The sequence below is a fragment of the Ostrea edulis genome, chromosome 3, assembly GCF_947568905.1.
Source record: "Ostrea edulis chromosome 3, xbOstEdul1.1, whole genome shotgun sequence".
NCBI lineage: Eukaryota > Metazoa > Mollusca > Bivalvia > Ostreida > Ostreidae > Ostrea > Ostrea edulis.
In genome coordinates, this window is record NC_079166.1 from 14,925,270 (window position 1) to 14,946,631 (window position 21,362).

The 21,362-nt window shown below is 35.5% G+C and overlaps 1 protein-coding gene and 1 long non-coding RNA gene across 2 annotated transcripts; one reads left to right on the forward strand and one right to left on the reverse strand.

Moving 5' to 3' along the window:
* Nucleotides 1-7,821: 7,821 nt before the first annotated feature.
* On the forward strand, nt 7,822-11,764 carry LOC125675544 (uncharacterized). Its single transcript, XR_007370548.1, has 2 exons — nt 7,822-8,105; nt 11,647-11,764. It is a non-coding gene; the product is annotated as an uncharacterized LOC125675544 (long non-coding RNA).
* LOC125675525 (cysteine-rich, acidic integral membrane protein-like) lies at nt 11,578-20,852 on the reverse strand. Its single transcript, XM_048913256.2, has 12 exons — nt 20,770-20,852; nt 20,508-20,654; nt 20,264-20,343; nt 20,054-20,122; nt 19,725-19,947; nt 18,625-18,750; nt 18,332-18,405; nt 15,050-15,121; nt 14,543-14,699; nt 12,362-12,468; nt 12,190-12,265; nt 11,578-11,817 (listed from the first exon to the last, which is right to left on the reverse strand). Exons 1-12 carry the CDS (start codon nt 20,795-20,797, stop codon nt 11,594-11,596), a joined length of 1,383 nt encoding a protein of 460 aa, XP_048769213.2. The 5' UTR covers nt 20,798-20,852; the 3' UTR covers nt 11,578-11,593.
* Nucleotides 20,853-21,362: the final 510 nt, after the last annotated feature.

Here is a 21,362-nt window from a genome sequence, read left to right on the forward strand (position 1 = left end):
GTAATCTCAATGTTGTTTACAACAATTGTTTTCATTGGACAAAAATAAATCTGACCGATAATTCACACATCAATAAACCCCAAAACGCGATGTATTCATACACGCCTAAAACAAATGTAATGTACGGAGACTCAGAGGGAAAACGATCAACATATTGAAATTGTTAATACAGTGAACGAATTCGAATTATAAGAATCAAACAGTTTTTTGAAGAATTTATTGATGTGCAAACTTCTGATATTTTACATACAAACTTAACACTTTTATTCAGTTTCCGAGTGAATTGTTCAGCCTAGTGGTCTCTCCCCATTTTTACTTACTGATGCTTTTAAGTAGTAAAATACTAATATTAAAGTTGATAGTGTATTAAGAAAGCGATTTCACTAACTAAGAAAATCTGGTTTGGTGAAGTACACTTCATGTACTTTAATCCCTCCTAATTTTGTAAAATTATTGGAACACATCTTATTTTGGAAATTTTGATACAGATGTAATATGGTAAACATTCCTGAGAGGCATCTTTTTATCGTTTTACATTTGAATTTATTACATGACGTTAGGGAAACTGGAAACAGCTGCATGTAATTTTTCCTCGCAATGTCACGGAAAAGAATGAATGAAAGGTGAAGATAATGAACAGTGATCAATCTCATAACTCCTATAATGAAAGGTGAAGATAACGAACAGTGATCAATCTCATAACTCCTTTAAATGTGAAGATAACGAACAGTGATCAATCAATCTCATAACTCCTATAAAGGTGAAAATAATGAACAGTGATCAATCTCATAACGCCTGTAAAGGTGAAGATAACTAACAGTGATCAACATCATAACTCCTATAATGAAAGGTGAAGATAACGAACAGTGATCAATCTCGTAACTCCTATAAAGGTGAAGATAACGAACAGTGATCAATCTCATAACTCTTATAAAGGTGAATATAACTAACAGTGATCAATCTCATAACTCTTATAAAGGTGAAGATAACGAGCTGTGATCAATCTCATAACTCCTATAAAGGTGAAGATAACGAACAGTGATCAATCTCATAACTCCTATAAAGGTGAAAATAACGAACAGTGATCAATCTCATAACTCCTATAAAGTTGAAGATATCGAATAGTGATCAATCAATCTCATGACTCCTATAAAGGTGAAGATAACGAACAGTGATCAATCAATCTCATAACTCCTATAAGAAATACAAAATAGAAAGTTAGGCACACACATACTCCTGGATATACCAGAGGTGGCATCGGGCGCCTAGGACGAATAAGCAATGCAAAACGTATACGGTACCAATTTTGATGCACCAGATGCACATTTCGACAAATAATGTCTCTTTGAAATCCGAAATAACAATTAACTTGCTAGAGGTATTATAGGAAAACAAAGTGCCAAAAAGTGGAGTCAAATTCGTCCAAGAATCAGAGCTATGCATGAGGGAGATGATCCTTAATTTTGAAATGAATTTCTAAATTTTATCACAGCAATTAAATATACATCCGTATTTTCAAGCTAGCAACGAAGTACTTAGCTTCTGGACTATAAAGACCCTCGGGGGCTAACAATCCACCAGCAGAGGCCTCGACCCAGGGGTCATAATGTAAAACTTATGCGGTACCAATTTTGATGCACCAGATGCGCATTTCGACAAATAATGTCTCTTCAGTGATGTTCGACCGAAATGTAATAAGTTATTCTCAGTTCAATCACTTGGACAAACGTGCATTTTGTATGTAATGTGTTGTTCTATAAAGAAACTATTTTAGTCGAGGCTACATTTATTTTGATCGATCGGAGAAACCTGAACTGTGTATAGCCGAAAAACACATGTTTTGTATTTGTACGGCATAAAAGTATCAGATACCTATTAAAAATGGGGGTTATGATTTACTTTGAGAACTTTTCCACAAGTAAGATATATTATATATTTCCTTTGAAAACCTTGGTTTAAAACCAAGAAAACGCCGACGCAAAGATGGACCTGGACAGACATATCAAGAAAACATATGGTGAAAATACCAAAGCTTTATGATTGTTTCCAATCAACATTTTAGGATTGTTTCGCCCGCAGCACTTCCAAATGCAACAGGAAGCCGGGATTATAAAAAATCAGAGGTCAGGGGAACATTTCAGGACCCATCCTGGATCAAATCGCAATTCTCACAGTATTTACAGATCATATTGAAAGTGACATTGATTCCATGTCAGTTTTAACTTCAGCCAAGGGTAATCTTCCAGGCACTTAATTTAGGCATGTAATTATGAGGATATTCAAATTTATTGCGTAATTTCTCATGTTATACTCCTGAGTTTTTTTTTCTCAACATTGTATGTTATATATATTTGGTATGCTAAATTTGATAATTGGCTTCCTGACAACATTAAACCCCACTAACGGCATCACCGATCATTCTAATGTAACTCCTGAGTAGACGTTGTCCTATTCCTGCATGGACTAATATCCTTGCACTAATGTTTGCAATCTGAAATAGCTCTTTTGTGAGTAGATTTCAATGCACTTGTCAAAGGCCCGTCATTCATCCTTCATCAAAATATATGGCCAGGTATTTTCTGGAAGTCTAGAAAAGCTCTTTTGCCGGTACGATTTATTTCTGCTCACAACTTGCAGCTTAAGATTCGTGATGTGCCCGACTTCAAACTGATCAAAGTACAGTATCTTAAACAGTGACCTTAGGACATCAATCCATACCAAGTTCCATATCATATAATGTTAAACAACTTTTGCTGAGATTTTCTTGAATTTCTGGGAAATTACCCTATAACTATTTATTCATCCCACTTGATAACACCCCTACAGCCATTGATACGCTGCTTGGATGACACTCCATGGTGTACCTGTGATGTAATTAAACAGCACCGTCATATTGACAAGGACAATATCAAACTGAAATAACATCGTTTCAAATAAAAGAGTTTAATGATAATCTAACCAAACATGGCAAAATGGCTCGAGTTTTACTTAAAACAATGCTGATATTGTTATTAAAAAGGTGAATAAAGGCAACACTATAGTGATCATGAACAAAGATCAATATCTCTCAGAAGGGATCAAATAAATTTGTCTCATCATTACATTGAGGTAGCTAAATTGGATTTAGTATCCTTACATGTAAACATTTAGTCGTAACTAACAGAAATGTATCGAAATGACACACTAGACTAGGATACATTCCGGTTTTTGAGTCAAGGCAAATATGTCGGAAAATCTACTAGCTCCCTAGAATAAATAAAGCTGATAAGACAGTTCTTGCTGCACTTTCCAAAGGTTAATGCAGCTTTCGACAATGTTCACCTGGACATTATTTCTTAATATGACACATTAACAGAAAATATACTAAGACATTAGTGCGAACATTTTCTTACTGATTGTCCATAAACAATCTACTTACACAAGAGATGTATCTGATTTCATACAAACATTGATTCCTTTACTTAACGGAAATCAACAACCTTAGGCAGTTACAACGTTACAAGCACCTACTACATGGAATTTGCAAACTAACTGCAATACGTTGAAAAAATGTATGCATAAGAATATATTTACACTGGACAGTTCCCAACCCAACATTTCTGATCCCATTCTCCTTCTTAGATCTATCCCTGATAATAATTACGATACATTCAATGGGGAATATTACAAATATATGATAAGTGCTGCAATGGGAGCTCGACCATCATTGGAACATAAGTACGAAGGATATCAGTAATGAGATTTGTATATGACATTTTGTGTCAACTAATATGCTAATTTGCTAATATGCCAATTTGTGTCATCCTGGAGAAATAAGGGCTTATTTTCATTATTATTATTATTATTAATACTATTATGAGATTATCTCTTATGTCCAGTTATGAGTATGCTGACCAAATGCTTTCTTGCGGTGGATTTAGAGATGATGGCGTTATTCTATTTAACAAATTTTCAGCTGCAATAAGATTGTTTTTCACATTGGCAAATTTTACCTGAAGTTCAAGATGTAGAAATGATCTGACTACTCAGTAACCTTCCTAGACACTGCTGTAAAAAAGAGTCAAGTTCTTTAAAGTGCACAGATTAAATTTATATCAACAGCTTCCAGCGCATACAAAGATAAAGGACACATAGTCATTCAGTTTCCAAAGGTTTAATCAAAAAGAGGGTATTGGACATTTAGGAAATGTAAGTAATAAATCTGCAATCAAACTATTTTAAAAGAGTTTCAAGATCATTTAAGAAACAAAGGTTATGGAGAATCTGAAACACTGATTTTGACTACGATCGAATAACTCCGTTTACCTGATCAGGATATAGGGATCATGGCGGGTGTGACTGATCGACAGGGGATGCTTACCCCTCCTAGGCACCTGACCCTACCTCTGGTGTGTCCATGGGTCCGTGTTTGCCCAACTATCTATTTTGTATTGCTTGTAGGGGTTATGAGATTGATCACTGTTCGTTATCTTCACCTTTCATCCAAACTTCTTAGGAATACGAGAAAACCAAAGCAGTACTCAATGCACTTATCACCAAGTTCAATGACCTTCCTTTGAAAGTTTTGTAAAAGAGATTACGTTTAGTATTGGCATTGCATGCAGGAGATGCTCACTCCTCCTGGGCACGTTATAAAACCTCTGGTGTGTCTAGGGGTCCGTGTTTGCCCAACTATTTATTTTGTATTGCTTTTGGGATTGATGAGATTGATCACTGTTCGCTATCTTCACCTTTCACGCAACTGGGACAAACTAATAACGATTAGCTATGATATTATTGCATACTGTACACCCAGGAACATTAGGGATATTATTTTGAAGTCAAAGCGGAAACATTTATAAGGCAATTTACCTGTTTAATTTAAAAAAAAAAAAGACCCCTGATGAGGCGGGCCTGTGTGTATTAAAGAACATTGTTATATACACTAGTAAGTACATCAAAATACCCCGCAGCACTTTTGACCCAGGGCTTCATTTGCAGTGTAGGGTTCAGTGAATTTTGTGACATGTCCAGATGATAGGATGCTCAGTTCTTACAACACTAGGTTTTAAGAATTTTAATTTTACATCAATATATGAGGGGCGCAAGTACATACTTCAAATTGATTTTTTGTTTTTAATATACTATTAATTTTTCATTAGTATCATTATTATCCACCAGCAAATCCCAAATCCAGACATTCAAAAACAGAAAATGAAATTGAGTATTACTTTCTTGATTAGTTTTATAGAGGTTTTTGAAAGAAAATGCTTCCTCAAATGATGGAAAGATACGAAATAATTGAAATGTTTTATTGACTCCAATGGCTGTCCATACTTCTTTTTAACAAACATCCAATTGTCAGAAAAATGCATTATGTTCTTATAATTTCAATTTTAATTGATCATTTATTGTTTCTCAAATGAATATGGTATTTATTTACATGTACATGTTGGAGTAAAATAAATTCTCAATAAAGGCAAGTAAAGGCTCTAAGAAATTAGTTTGAAAAGTTTGTTCAGACAGTTCTCCGACAGTGGAAATTGATAATGAATATAAGACAGTGTCTGTGTACAAGTTTTCAAATATCACCTTTTCAATTAAATTATGAAGTTATTTAATCACATTTTATTACCTTTAATCGCTGTCTAGACATTTACTCCGATGACCTTCAAAGTTGCGTTAATCTCCTTTACGTGTACAGCATGTCGTAAACACCATGACATATCGATCAATTTCAAACTATTTAAGTCTAAATCTTACATATTTCCCCTTATTCGATTATGTCCGATTTGTTGTAAGTTGTTAATTACGCTTATCTTTTTTCAATTCCGTTGAGTTTGTTCCTGTGGGATTACGTTAAGGTAATGCGCTATATTGACTAGACTATTCTCGATCTGTTACATGCATCACATGTAATTACCCATACAGTAAAGTGAATACGAAGTTTAAGGTGTTTTAAATCCTATTAGTACTTGTTTCACACCTCGAACAAAAGATTTTTGCGTGTACCAAATCACTTGGTACACTCCAAGTCCTTCACGGTTGGGTAACCGTGCAATTGTATTTATAATGATTAAACCAGTAATTATCAATATTTGGTAACAATCAAGGATGGGGGTCGCGCTGTCTGAATATGGTGTTTCAGTTATCAGAATTATTATGGAAAATTGAATATTAAAAACTCTACAGAAATGGGTTGCTTTATATTCGATAGCCAAGGGTGTTCGGTCCACTCTGCTCCGCTCCACTTTGGAGTGGACCGAAAACCTTTGGCAAGCAAAGATGGGTGGCTTGGGCAACCAACAGAAAGAAGAGATCAGACATGCTGATAGAGCTATATGAATCTATTTAAGATATATTTATTTACTCTCTCTCCCCTTCTCTCGCTCGCTTTCTAAGGTATCTGATATGCCCCATCACCAACAATTCATAGAAATAGTATGATATGTGTACTCACCATCTTGTGTTCGGGATTCGGTCACAAAGTAACACATCCAGCAATATATCATTTGAAACAAATTTAAAAGTCACGGGGGTAGTTTTATATATCTCTATCAGCATACCTGATCCGATTTTGTTGTTCACCCAAATAGTCTGTTTTCAAGATCATTTTCAGAAATGTTATCTAGGAAACGCACGAAAGTAATTTGTATCATGTCCGAAATGTCCAAAAAGAATAGTTTTAGTAAGTTCTTAACTTAAATCCATTTGAAAAGACATTACAGATACTCTTGCAACTTGGATGAAGATATATTGAATGTCTACAAAAATCTAATGATACTTGAAAACTACTCACTGTGACCCTCACATGGCTGTTGAATACAGGTAAACTCCCCCTGAGGGCACTAATTATCAAACCCAAGTAATACAAAATTCCACCGATCAAGATAAATGCTGATGATTTTGATTAAAGAATAAAAAATATGGAAGGGTTCTAATAAATTTTATAGAGGCCACGAAGGGTTTTCATTTCTCGTGTGAAACATGTACTAAGTATGTTGTTAAACTTTTCTCTCGCCACTCGATATTTTCTCTCGCTTCGCTCGACACCAAATATCTTGGTACTCGAAAGAAGTTTACCAAAATATACTTGGTTTTTGGCCGGATTGTACAACATGCAAACGACTTATGAAATGGTGACTGGCGGGCGGGCTACTTTGCGTAATCAACTCTTCTCACACCTCTTACTTGACGTTTCGCAAACTTAGTTCAGTCGATATGGACACATTAATAATGTGCATGCGCCTTTTTGAGAGTGTTAATACATTCGTTGAAAATTTTACATGTAGTTGAACTTTGTCATTTTGTAAGCACTTCTTGAATAGACGGTACCTTCTGGTATTTTGTGTAATCAATTCCTCTGACACCTCTAATTTGACATTCCTCGAATTTTGTACAATTGTTATGGATACATTGAAAATGTGTATGTGCTTAATTGAAAGTGATCAGACATTCATAAAAAAAATCACAGGTAGTTGAACTGAGTCATTTTTCAGCATTTTTTGAATAGACGTTACCTATTGGTGTAATCAACTCCTGTTACAGCAGTTATTTGACATCCTTCGGATTTGGTACAATGTACAGCTATTATGGAATCATTGAATATGGGTCTTTTTGGAAGTGATCGGACATTCTTTAAAAAATATACATGTAAATGATGTAGTTGAACTATGTCCATTTTTAAGCATGGTACCTACTTTGTTTAACCAACTCCTCTCACAGCTTTTAATGAACATTGTTTCAGACCTAGTACATTTTGAATTTAGATGTTATAAATGCATTGAAGATATACATGTGACATTTTAAAAGTGCTTCTGGGGTTTTTTTAAATTCTACAATTAATATGTCATCTTGAATGTCGACAACACAACTTTGTTTTCATTCTACATATGTGCAGCCGAGCAGAGAAACCGGTGATTTTGTCTATAATGATAATAGTAGTGGTCTATACCATATCACCCCTAATAAGGGGTGATAATAATCTTATCAGAAAGTGGTATAGTATAGAAACCTACTCTTATCATTGCAGACAAAACTATCGATTCCTGTGGTCCGAGATGCAGATGTTATGCTCGACAGTGTTCATACGCCTAACATGCTTTAGTGATTCGGTCTTGGCAGTTGTAAGCAAATATCATTAAATCTTTTTTTAGACTTTATATTAAAGAGTAAATGTAAATATTGTTATGTATGCATAATTGAATAAATTAGATACCGTAACGTGATTTTTTTGTCATCAAATATTCTAAAAATTTGTTTTCATAAACAATACTATACAGATTTATTATTTATTAATTCAATTCTCTTGTCAATTGCATATGGAATATTACATATACCAAAAACATATACATGTGCATACGCAAACTGAGTTTTTCCCAATACATACGGTCATGTGCTACCCCGTTAATAATATAAATAATAAACGTCATGTCATCAAGTTAAAGTTTTCTTCCGATCGTAAATTCTCGGGCCTTTCCGGCAAGCGGAAAAACAACCTTGAATGTATTAAGGTAACCTCCATTTTTATACCATATCAAAATACGACGATATAATTATTTATTGTCTTTTTTTCTATAAACATTTTTAGAAACGATTATATCTCCCCATAACAAGTTTGATAGCATGTTGATAATCACCAAATAGTGAACAACACAATTGTTGGGATAGTCCATGTTGTACCTCTGGTGAATATAATACATTCGAGATGCCTTTTTCGAGCTTGTCAGAAATGCACGATAAGTTGCGATTGGTATTCACCATATCAGCTAACGAATCCCGATGCTAATTCGGTTAAACGTACACATATGCAAGCTGACTTTCCCCCAAAGTATCCGGTTTAACCTCGCTTATACATTTTCTGCTTTGACCTCTAGGTTTACACGACAAGGAATTCGTTATTGGTCATATATATCGAAATACTTTGAAGGACAACGCGCAGTTCAGTAAGGAACATATTCCCTTTTTAAATGAAAGTGGAAGGAAACATTGTTATACGCTTTTACTGAGGTCAATTTTGTGTCATAGGCCCAGATATACGGGAAGGATGCTTGCTTAGATACCCATTTGTATGACAAAATGACGTAAAAGAACCGCCTCCAGTTTAATTATTTAATGGATGATGCTACAAAAATATTTCATTTCTAATAACGAACATTGATCAATCTTATAACTCCTATAAGCAATACAAAATAGATAGCTGGGCAAACACGGACCCCTGATCAAGCCAGAGGTGGGATCATGTGCCTAGGAGAAGTAAGCATCCCCTGTTGACCGGTCACACCCGCCGTGAGCCCTATATCTTCATCAGGTAAACGGAGTCATTCATAGTCAAAATCAGTGTGCCAAGAACGGTCTAACAATCGGTATGAAACACGTCAGACAGCATTTGACTCAATCATATATTTCAACGATCTTGAGGAACTTTCGAAGTTAACTTTAAAACTGTCGAGTTCATATAGGGAAACAAAATACAAAATAGGAAAGGCTTAGAAATTATGTTACCTTTAAATGATTATCTTATATTATGTATGCATTATTATTTTTACGTCGGCAAATAAATGAAGGGTGGCATTAGAATTAACAAGTAATGCAGGAGAAGGACTGTCATGCGTGAATATTATCTGTCAGTTACATACAAACGGTGTCAATGCTGCATGGAAGTGAATCATGTTATTGTTCAACCATTTCTCTCATATTTGGAAGTATAGTAAAACAAATAAAGACACAGAAGTCTGTTACTGACTTCCCAAAGACCAAGACAGTTAATTACGTTGTAAAATTGCCAATATAAGGAAAGTCATCACAGGCAGATTGAATACTGGTGATGCTATGTTCGTGGTCATTCATCCAAAACAGTTTGTTAAAAGCTATTCTGATCGACGTACTCTTGATATAAAAAGATGCTGGAGTTCTGCATTGGCAAAATATATGTAGTCATTGGGATCATGTCTTTCAACATGCTGTTAGCATTTCATTAGAAACATACTGCGGTCTTTTATCAGCTGACCTGCTTTTATATACATGTGAGGCAAACTATATTCAAATACTTCTACATGAAAATAAATGTTTGCTCTGGCCTCACTTCGACACCCAGACACATCAATATAAAACATTATTTTCATTATTCATTTTTGTTCATACATGTATGTCAATTCAGTAGATCCCATATGATTGGAAATAAAAGACATCAAAGATATTTAACATATATGGTAATGACAAACTAGCAATTTAACTTTATGACAAACGGTATGTCTTCAACTTCTCCAGTGTCAACTTCCCGAATTTAAGTAGCAATTTAGCAATATTCCGAGTAGCACATAAGTAACACTCTCGCTTCTCACCGCTGTGACCCAAGTTCAATCCCAGTGATCAGCGGTGATTGTACGCGAGAGGATATGATGGCAATCCACTGTTTTCATACCAATTGTCTGGTCGTTCTATACATACTCTTCTTGACTACATATTACTCCGTTTACCTCATCATGATGACGAATGAACGGTAGGTGTAACCGGTCAACACGGATAATTACTCCCCCTAGGCACATAATACCACCTTCGGTATTCCCAGAGGCTCTTGTTTGCACTCCACTCGATTTTATGTTTTTTATATGAAATCCATCACTGTTCGTTATCTTCTCCGTTTTTTTGGTACTTCAAGAAAGCAACTGAAAGAAATTCATTTCAAAATTAAGGATTATCTCCCTCATTCATAGCTCTTATCCTTGGACGAATTTGGCTCCACTTTTTTGGCACGCTGTTTTTGGCTATATTTAGCTCCAAAACTTCATAGTTATTTCGGATTTCAAAGATTTCGGTTGAGCATCACTGAAGAGACATTATTTGTCGAACTGCGCATCTGGTGCATCAAAATTGGTACCGTATAAGTTTTACATTATGACCCCTGGGTCGAGGCCTCTGCTGGTGGACTGTTAGTCCCCGAGGGTCTCTACAGCCCAGTAGCTAAGTACTTCGTTACTAGCTTGAAAATACGGATGTATATTTAATTGCTGTTATAAAATTTAGAAATTCATTTCAAAGCTAAGGAGTATATCCCTCATGCATAGCTCTTATCCTTGGACGAATTTGGCTCCACTTTTTTGGCACACTTCATAGTTATTTCAGATTTCAAACATTTCGGTTGATCATAACTGAAGAGACATTATTTGTCGAACTGCGCATCTGGTGCATTAAAATTGGTACCGTATAAGTTTTACATTATGACGCCTCGGTCGAGGCCTCTGCTGGTGGATTGTTAGTCCCCGAGGGTCTCTACAGCCCAGTAGCTAAGTACTTCGTTACTAGCTTGAAAATACGGATGTATATTTAATTGCTGTTATAAAATTTAGAAATTCATTTCAAAGCTAAGGAGTATATCCCTCATGCATAGCTCTTATCCTTGGACGAACTTGGCTCCACTTTTTTGGCACGCTGTTTTTGGCTATATTTAGCTCCAAAACTTCATAGTTATTTCGGATTTCAAAGATTTCGGTTGAGCATCACTGAAGAGACATTATTTGTCGAACTGCGCATCTGGTGCATCAAAATTGGTATAGTATAACTTTTACATCATATGTACAGCCCTTTAATCAGAAGATATTGATACTGCGTAACTTTATTTCATAAGAGCCTGACATAGAGGTTTCCTTAAATTTGAACAATTTTCAGCATGAAGTCCTGCACGTCGACTGGAAAAACTTGCACATGTTTTGGAATTATGGAAACCTAAGAAAGACCCAACGAAATCGTAAGAGGCGGCATGTCTACCACTTGTGTTCCAGACAAACTCGCCATCTCTGCGTGGATCTTTGGCTCCAATGTACACGTAGTCTTCATTGACTAAAATATCGAACCAAACAAGGCTTTAGAAATAAGCAATGAGTTTACATGTGTATTTATCATATTTAAAAACATTCAAAGATAAGCAAAATGAGTATTTTGATAATCATATGTAGGTGAAATTTGATCATTTCTGTGTGAGAGCAAGAAGATACAAATCTACTGATGAATATATAACATGATATACAGAAGTATATTATCATTTCAACTTATCACGTACATTATATAAATGCATTGCAGTATAAAACTCTGAAATTCATTAGAGTGTATGAATGATGTATGAATATGAAAGGTGAAGATGACGAACAGTGATCAATCTCATAAGTCCTACAAGCAATGTGTATTGATAAGATAGTAGATTAAATACAATACCCCACATTGAAAGTGCTCTGTAATCTCCATGGGACAAGTTCTCTGCCAGTTTGGAACAATGGGTTTTGCAGAAGTTCTATTTTGAAATAGTAAAATTTGGCATATTGAAATAACTGAAACGTATTCAATGTTGGGTGAGGAATATCAATAAAAAATGCTGAATTGTGCTCACTGAGGCATCATCGTAGTTAAGGGTGCTGGTTCCAATCATGTAACATTTACCATCCACTAGGTGGAAATTCGTGGGGCAGTGGTGATGTGCTGCTGTATATGCACACACTGCAAAGGAAATATTGTGTTAGATCATGGCAAAACACACAAGGGTAGTTAAACAGGCACAGATCCAGGAATTGTGTTCACCCATGGTGAAAAACGAACACACAGCATGTTAATTAAACGGTATTGTGGTCAGCCCTTGGCTCTTTTCAAGTATACAGGGAAAAACAAATGTAGTATTATATATCTAGAACCATGACTTTTGTTATAGACATAGGTCTATATGGTGATTACAATGAACTAATTAGCAAATAAAACATTTCATTAGCTCAAATGCTGCGTGACATGCTGCTTACAAATTGTTAGGCCGTTCTTTACATACACATTTCGACAACGCACTAGTTCATTTTCTTGATTAGATTACCCAAAGCAGATATGACCGGCCAACAAGGCATGGTTACTTCTACCCAATCATAAGCTTCTTGACAATACTTGATTAGATTTTAAATTCTAACATATGTAACACTGACTGTTTAGTTATAAAAAACCTACTTTTATCTGTCGATCTTAAACATATATTTTTTTTTACTTTGATAATTTTACATATATAAGACCTTATGTCTCACGGTCATTTAATTTCATTTAATCATTGTATTAATGCATTCCTCTTCTCACCTTCTCACCCTTGTAAAGCCCCTTAAAGTAATTTGTTTTCTATAAGGCGCTATATAAAATTTATCATTATTATTATTACTATTGATCCCACTTCTGGTGTCCCAAGGGGGTGTGCTTTCCCTACTCTCAATTTTGTACTCTTTATAGGATTTATGAAATTGATAACTGTTTCTAATTTTCACCTTTTCACTTAAAAGGTGTTTTATGCAAAGGCGAAGATAACGAACAGTGATCGATCTCGTAACTCCTATAAAAAATACAAAATTATGAGTTGCCCCTGGATATACCACAGGTGGGACCTGGTGCCTAGGAGGAGTAAATATCCCCTGATGACTAGCCACACCCACCAGGAGCCCTATATAAGGTAAATGGAGAATCCGTTGTCAACAGTAATGTGTAAAGAACAATTAGTACGAAATGAGGCAGACAACATTTCATACGCAATCACAGGTTGTATTTGCAAACTAGATCGTTATGACGACCATAGAATTTGTTTCATTTTATTTATGGAATACCTTAGTATTGTTATCTGTATTGAAGTGTAAGATAGAAATGAGGAGATACACGTGAACCTCTTTATTACACGGATATAGATAAATACCCAGAACCTCTTTCTATGCAAGGTGAAGATAACGAACAGTGATCAATCTCATAACTCCTACAAGCAATACAAAATAGATAGTTGGGCAAACACGGACCCCTGGACACACCAGAGGTGGGATCAGGTGCCTAGGAGGAGTAAGCATCCCCTGTTGACCGGTCACACCCGCCGTGAGCCCCATATCCGTATTATTCAATATGACCGATATCGCTAAAAATGAGGCCACTCATCACTTATAACTCGTGGAAACAGTCTTTGTTATATGACCCTCAACTATCAACAGACTTCCCGAACTTTTCACGAAAGATGCGAATGTCTTGTAATGGAATTACAATGGACCATCGCTCATTAATATTGTCAATTAAAACAATGAAAGTATTGTTTACAAATTCAAAAGACATGTGGGGATTTAGTAAATATAATTGCTTTTTGGTGCACAGAAATGTACTCACTTGGACAGCTTTATGTGCTTATACCTCTTTATAAGCCAATGTATTCATTATTTGTCAGATTATATCACTCTACATATATTGTGTTGGACATATATTCTACTCACAAATGAATATCAATGAACGCTAATATTGTATTGCTTATAACTTAAATATTCACTTCTACTGGAAATGAACGACTCCATATGAGTTCAAGATTCTCGAGAGGAGGGACGTTAAACAGTATTCAATCAATCCATCAATAGTAAAAATTGATTGAACAATTCAGATGCCCATGCACGGGCGTTTCCACGTCTTTAATTGAAGGAAATTGTTATCTATAATGAAAATACTGAACAAGGGATATATGCGTGTCGCAAAAATATGAAACGTCGCCTTGTTGAATGAAAGGTCGGATAATAACTGATCTCACTATCTATTGGCGCAGCTGTAGTTGTAGAAGTGATGTGGGACAAAGCGTGGTGATTACACAGATCTCCAGAACAACAATCGCCATCTAGTGACAGCTCCACAGGATCAGCCCTCTTACCAAAGACATGACTAGCCTGAGTATGGAACTGATTGCAGACCTATGAAAAAGAAAATGTCATAATTTTGGCTTCCATTACACGTCCCGATCTAAAATGAAAGACGAAGATAACGAACTGTGATCAATCTAAATATAATAAATACCTATTATACCTTTTCGTACGTCATCCATACCTTTATCTACGTGTAGGCATCACTGAATCATATCAATTAACATATAATGACCTTTTGAAGGTACTTAACCATTTGTGAAATTTAAACTTTAATAATGATTAATATTTCCAAATTATGATTCAAATAAGTTTGTTCATGACTTTTTGACGAAGAGTATATGCGGGATCATCACCATTTATCAAGCTATAAATCTACTGAATACTTATAACTTTCGTACGTTCTGGTTCATACAGCCAACATTGTATGTATGCTCTCCATTGGAAGACAACGTCGCCAACACGTAGCAGTTCTGCAAGTATGTATCATGTTATAATTATATCGCAACACATAAGATAATGATATATAAACTGGGGTTTTCTCCCGCGATGTGCTTATGTTTGCGAAATTGTACGATGAATACGATGAAGGGACCACCAACAAAAACAGAATACCTTGTTAAATAACATTGATCATTGCACTGAAAATGTCCCAAATGCGTGCCTTTCTAAAACAGATTAACGGCTTCTTTGCATAAGACCAAAATTCTACCTCTCTGTCACCTGATATCGGGAAATGATCAGTGCTCGTTTGTCAGTAGCATTCACACCTTGTGCTAGGAGACGTGTGACTCCTGAAGTATTTGAAGGTTATAAATAAATTGCTAGATCACACTGGACGTTTAAATGGGTTAATTTCACCTTGAAAAGCTACCGAGCAGAAGGAAAAATTCTGGACAAACCCGGTACTCCGAAAGGAATTTTGATGACTTTTTCCCATGGTAAAAATCAAAATCACAAAAATTGCATGTACCTTTTTTGGAGAAAAATAGAAAAAAATGCATCTATAGAAAAAAAAGTTATCTGGTATGAAACCGTGTGGTGTATGATTAATTACTTGAATGTGTATCCCGCCTTGTGACAAACACAAACAAAAACGAAGATAAATTCATTCGGAAAAGTTGTGCCTGTACGTGTATTGATCGCAAAAAAAACGCAGTAATAGTACAATCAGTCTCTGTAACTCTCAATTGTTGTAGGTTCCCAATTTATTTGATTCTCTCACCAATAGTATATCAAATACAAGAGGTATTGATATTTGATTGCGATGCATTTCAATGATACTACAGTTTGAGAAATACGGCGACTGAATGATTGTCAACGCAACACCACAATGTCTTGACTGGAAGGTGTGTCATAATTTGCAGTTACAAGATATTTCAATATTGCACAAAGCACCATAGTTCCCCTTCGTTGCAGATATCAACAGCAAAATATTACATGTTATAGAATAGTTAATAAGCAGCGAACGATCACTTCATTCAATTGTGTCATCCTGTGATGCGGAGAGTATCAGACTGTTTGTAATTGACCACAGATTGCTGGGATAAGCGAATACAGAAATGTTCGTGGCATTGTTTTGACTTCCAAACATCGCCGGAATCAAATTCTTTGATCTTAGACTCATAGCGTATGACCGCGGCAACGCCTACGAACTGTTTGGTTCAGCGAAGAATCTTGTTGTAGAGGCCTGATGGAAGACTCATTGTATAAGCGCCAAAATAAATGTTTTGTGCAAAATTCCGGACAGACCGGTTTGGATGGGTTAGTATTATAATGTGTAATATCCTTTGCCGGCAGCAAATCATTGATTCACATACAGGGAGGTGTTCAACGGTATACTGATAAAGTCATATAGCCACACGTGGTTCCAATAATGCAATATCCCAGATCAACATTCCAACATGCCATACCACATACTATCACAACCATTTTGACGGATACAACTAATTACCCAAAAGGGATGAAAGGACCCATAACAATTTAGAGCCTCAAATATAAATTTATCAATATTGATTCATTATAGTACATAAATTATGCTAATAACAAGTCTATAAATATATAAATGTTTTATTATGTCTATTTATATATAACCTACATTAACACATGTGTTTGATGATACATAATAATTATGTTGATTTGGATAGTTAGTGGCACCAATCAAAATGGCTGTGATAGTGAAAGTAGAGACGGTTTTACACATTTCAGCCAATTGGAGCTATTGCGGACTTCATTTTATGAACTGGGGTAAGGAATTCATTTTACAAATGATATCTGATGATGCACATTTTATGTAATATATTGTTGCAATGCTCAAACACTCTTTTTAGTCGTATAATACCAGTGCCCAGCTAAAAGTCGACCAAAAAATATTAGACATTTTTCCGAATTCATTTCTGCATATCTTGGGAAGCATACGGAATTTCGGTATCAACTTAGGGAATAATGTAGATTGATTATGTAAGAATATATTAGACAACAGAGTATAATTTTATACCATTGATTGATTGTTTTTTCAACGGCTAACTTGGGTATCCTATATTTAGAGTTGTATACCTTTACTCTTTAATAGTAAATTCGACCTCAAGCGATACAATTGCCTGTGTTAAAACTATCCATACACAGGACAAGCTCTTGCGTATTAAATAATCTCATATACATTGATATAATATGTAGGTGACAGTGAAATATTTTATCATTGCAAAGATCAAAGGAATGCCGCGACCATTATTCGAAGATATACCTTCACATATATTAACTGATTATGATAGAATTTATATACATCTCGCTTACACTTCAAATTTTGCCAATGAAGTGAAATTCATCGACAGTAAAGTTGATGACTGATTATGCAATCTTATAATTTAAAACAATCTCTATATATATTGTTAAAAAAAATTATGAATGACTTACGAACATTTGTCATTTAATACAAACTAATCGTCTGAAATCCGAGTGCGATACACTTATAAATATGGCGATGCACATACACGTTTTTCTTGAGCTGTATTCAAAGCAATTGATATAATCTGTTGACACCAAATTGAATATATGAAATGATTTTTGAAATAGATTTAGAATACACGTATCATCTCTCTTTTTTCGTCAGCACCCCCCCCCCCCAAAAAAAACAAAACAATATATGCCGTTTCGGAAACTGGCATGACGTCACAGTGACTAAATTCGTAGCTATATAGGAAAACGATCGGTTGTATATTTCTGAGTCGTAGTAGAATAGAAATAACATTCTTGCTTTCGTGTACGGTGCAGTATAACCTCTGTCTCGAAATATCGTTTGAAATACAAAAGCCCTGTCTAACACCTCAGTTTTTATATTCAAAACAACAATTCTTAACCTTGGAGGTTATCCTGCAGCATACACGAAAACGCGATCATTATTTCCTAATTATATCACAATGTGGATCACGAAATGTGCTGAACAGAAAGAGTGGGAGTTTAGACTCTCTCCTATTACGATGGTGAGCCTCCCAAAGTAAAACATAACACATTAATTATGATGCTAATTTCTCCCTTATCAAACTGTAGAATATGGAATATGATAGAAGGATAAATTTCTAATTGACATCAAAATTTTAATATTTTTGCTATCACAGTGCATGTCATGATGGATTGAATAAAGAATCATGTACCGTCTAACGAAATATAGGTGAAAAATTGCTTACCTCTCCTGTCTCACAGTGAGTTGTCTGGTTGCATTGCTCTGGATTCTTAACATGGTTGCACCAATAACACTCTGCTGATATAGAGATGATTAATGTATTCATACATGTATATAAAGATAATAAATAGAGAGATATTCCTCAAAAATGTATCACATGTATCAATATGTTTCAATATTTCTTGAAAGTGAGACATCTGTTAGACGCATGTTCTACGAAATCAAAACATTTAAAGCAAGTTCATGATATTGGCTTAGCTTGGGGGGGGGGGGGTGAGAATTTAAAAAAAAACTTACAACACTGGCCACATGTTCTAGGACAGGCCTGTACTACACAGGGATCACTACACATGCCTTTATTCAGACCAGACAACCTCAGACAGGCCGCTGTATCAATGTCTGCACACTTCGAGTTGATGAATGCTGTAAAACACATTCAACAATCATTGTTAATATTCATAGGATGACGGAGAAGAGTGAACTAAGAAAACAAGAACTCCATAAAGTGGGACATCCTCTCTGAAAATGACATACATGTAATTGTAAAATCGTATTCCTGGAAGCCGTATTGAATTAAAAAGTCAAACACAAGAAATTTTGTTCATGATTATTCCACTGAAATTATTCCATTCATATTCAAAAATGAAATTAAGATCGTTGTGAAAGATGGGGTCCTTGAAAGTGTTCAAAAGTCCCATTCATTGTGATTTCTATCAATTTCGCAATAACAACCACTTGGGGTATCTTTATGCAAAGTAACATTCCAGGTAGTTGGACAAGGAACGAAGCTTAAATATTGGGAATTTTCAATTTAATGAACATGCTCTGCTATTGTTTACCTTAACCCAGATAGAACTGTAAGATTATGTACAAAATACCATTCCTGTTATTTTGAAATTAAGTTTGATGGAAAACATAGCTCTGTATTTTACACAGGACATAAATCCTGATCTTGACCTTGACCTTTCACCTGATATCTCCAACATCAGACAAAACTCTGATTTTTATCTCACATATTATTCATGCAATATGCAAGATATGTGGCGAAGGTAACGATCAATATCATCACTCCTATAAGCAATACAAAATAAATAGTTGGGCAAACACAGACCCCTGGACACACCAATGGTGGGATCAGGTGCCAAGGATGAGTAAGAATCCCCTGTCGACAGGTCACACCCACCGTGATCCCTATATCTTGATCAGGTAAACGGAGGTATCTGTATTTCATATCTACGGAGTTATCCGTAGGATAGAAAATACATTTTTGACACAGATATCAAGGCCTTAAATTAGAAACTGGGTTGGAAAATCATTTAAAACTAAGAGAATACAGTTTGGTACTGCTATGTGTGCATTGTATGTCTGATAGTGTAGCACTACATTTATATGTCTACCTGTGGTTGTCATGGTTTCAGTCGTGGTTGTCATGGTTTCAGTCGTGGTTGTCGTGAGGTTTGTCACCGCTTGACGTCGAACACTTGGCGGTGACGGTTTGTGTTTGTTACATAGGTCTGTGTTACAGCAGTCACCGTTTAAACTGGCTCTCCTTTCAGATGACCTTCGTCCAATTATTAATGAGGTTCCGTCCGGACTCGATCCAAATAATCTCACACACACCTGTGTTTTAAAGGTTGATGGTTAGTGGTATATGTAATCGAGAACACGTGTTTAGATGGACATAGGTAACAAAAGCGAACAACAATGTTCTGAAGACAATACTCACGTCATTGGTTGCACATCCTAATCGGTAAGTCATGCTAAAGTCGGCTGCTAGGGATTCACTAACAATGCACTGTAGATGCAAGGACAAGAAATAAGAAGATTGAAGTGTTTGGATGCCCCAAAGAGTCACAGTCAATGCAGATACCTATCATACCACACGGCTGTATGTACATACACATCCTTATGCTATACAAACCTATCAGGTACATACCTTGCTATCTGCGGGGCATTCCATGGTAGAGTTACAATCATTTACGTTGGATACAGAATCACAGTGATAACATTTCAGTGCTTAAAATATAAATGTGACAGTTAGATGATATAAATATTCAAATATACATCATTAATCCTATAGAGGGCACATTTCAGGCTCTTTACTTTAATTCCATGTGATGTAATTATATAGGAGAGAGATAGAACGTTGTAGAGAAGGCTATAGATAAAGAGAGACGTACGACATTTTCTACATGTTCTTGGGCATAACTTCGATAGACATTGGTCGGAACATATGTCTTCTTCATTATTGAACGCCAGACAAACGCTGGCATCGATATCATCACATGTTTGTGTTACGACACTGCCGATGACACAGAGGCACACCACTACATGGTAACAGAACAGTGCATTCATCATCTAACGTAGCTTTGTAAACTCTGCTTGTAACTATCAATGTATTTCACTTTGTTGTTTGAAAATAACCTTCATCAACTGACTTACCAGCTAAAGTTGCGGGAAACATTGTCATCGTGGTATATATCAACGGAATTAGCTCTTATCTTTCTTATCGGAAATCTAGATTCGTATACAGAAAATGACCGACTTTTAATCAGTTTATGTAAGCTACATGGAGTTGAAACGTGTTTGTTTTATTTATCAATGCAATACGCTAATTAATGTTGAAGTTAAAAGAAAATATGCACTATACATGATACCTGCTCCGATACGAAATGTATAAGTAAAACAATAATGATAAGAATACCGTATACAGCGTAGCTGTTTTTTCGCAGGGTGATAAATTTGGCTTATTTTAGCGGTATGATAGCTTTCCACCAAAATGTCACTCGCCAAATGTGCACCCATTTGCGACTTCGGTATTTGCAAGAGCTATAACTCTCCCATTTCTGCCAAAATTTATTCCGCTAAAATTATTAGCATACCTTTGATCCAGCGAATTGCCAAATTTTAGACCCGCGGAAAAAAAACCGGTATACGATATTGATAATAATAACAACAATAACGATAATACAATTTATATAGTGCTTTACATCTAAAACAAATTACTCTAAGACACTTTACAAGGATATAAGAAG

What these genes read in the sequence shown, in the direction of transcription:
- LOC125675525 (XM_048913256.2), bottom strand. Translation starts at nt 20,797, where the DNA reads ATGACAATGTTTCCCGCAACTTTAGCTG. An exon ending in AATGCCCCGCAGATAGCAAG is followed by an intron (nt 20,123 to 20,263) that starts GTATGTACCTGA and finishes TTGCATCTACAG; the next exon opens with TGCATTGTTAGTGAATCCCT. An exon ending in CTCACTGTGAGACAGGAGAG is followed by an intron (nt 15,122 to 18,331) that starts GTAAGCAATTTT and finishes ACATACTTGCAG; the next exon opens with AACTGCTACGTGTTGGCGAC.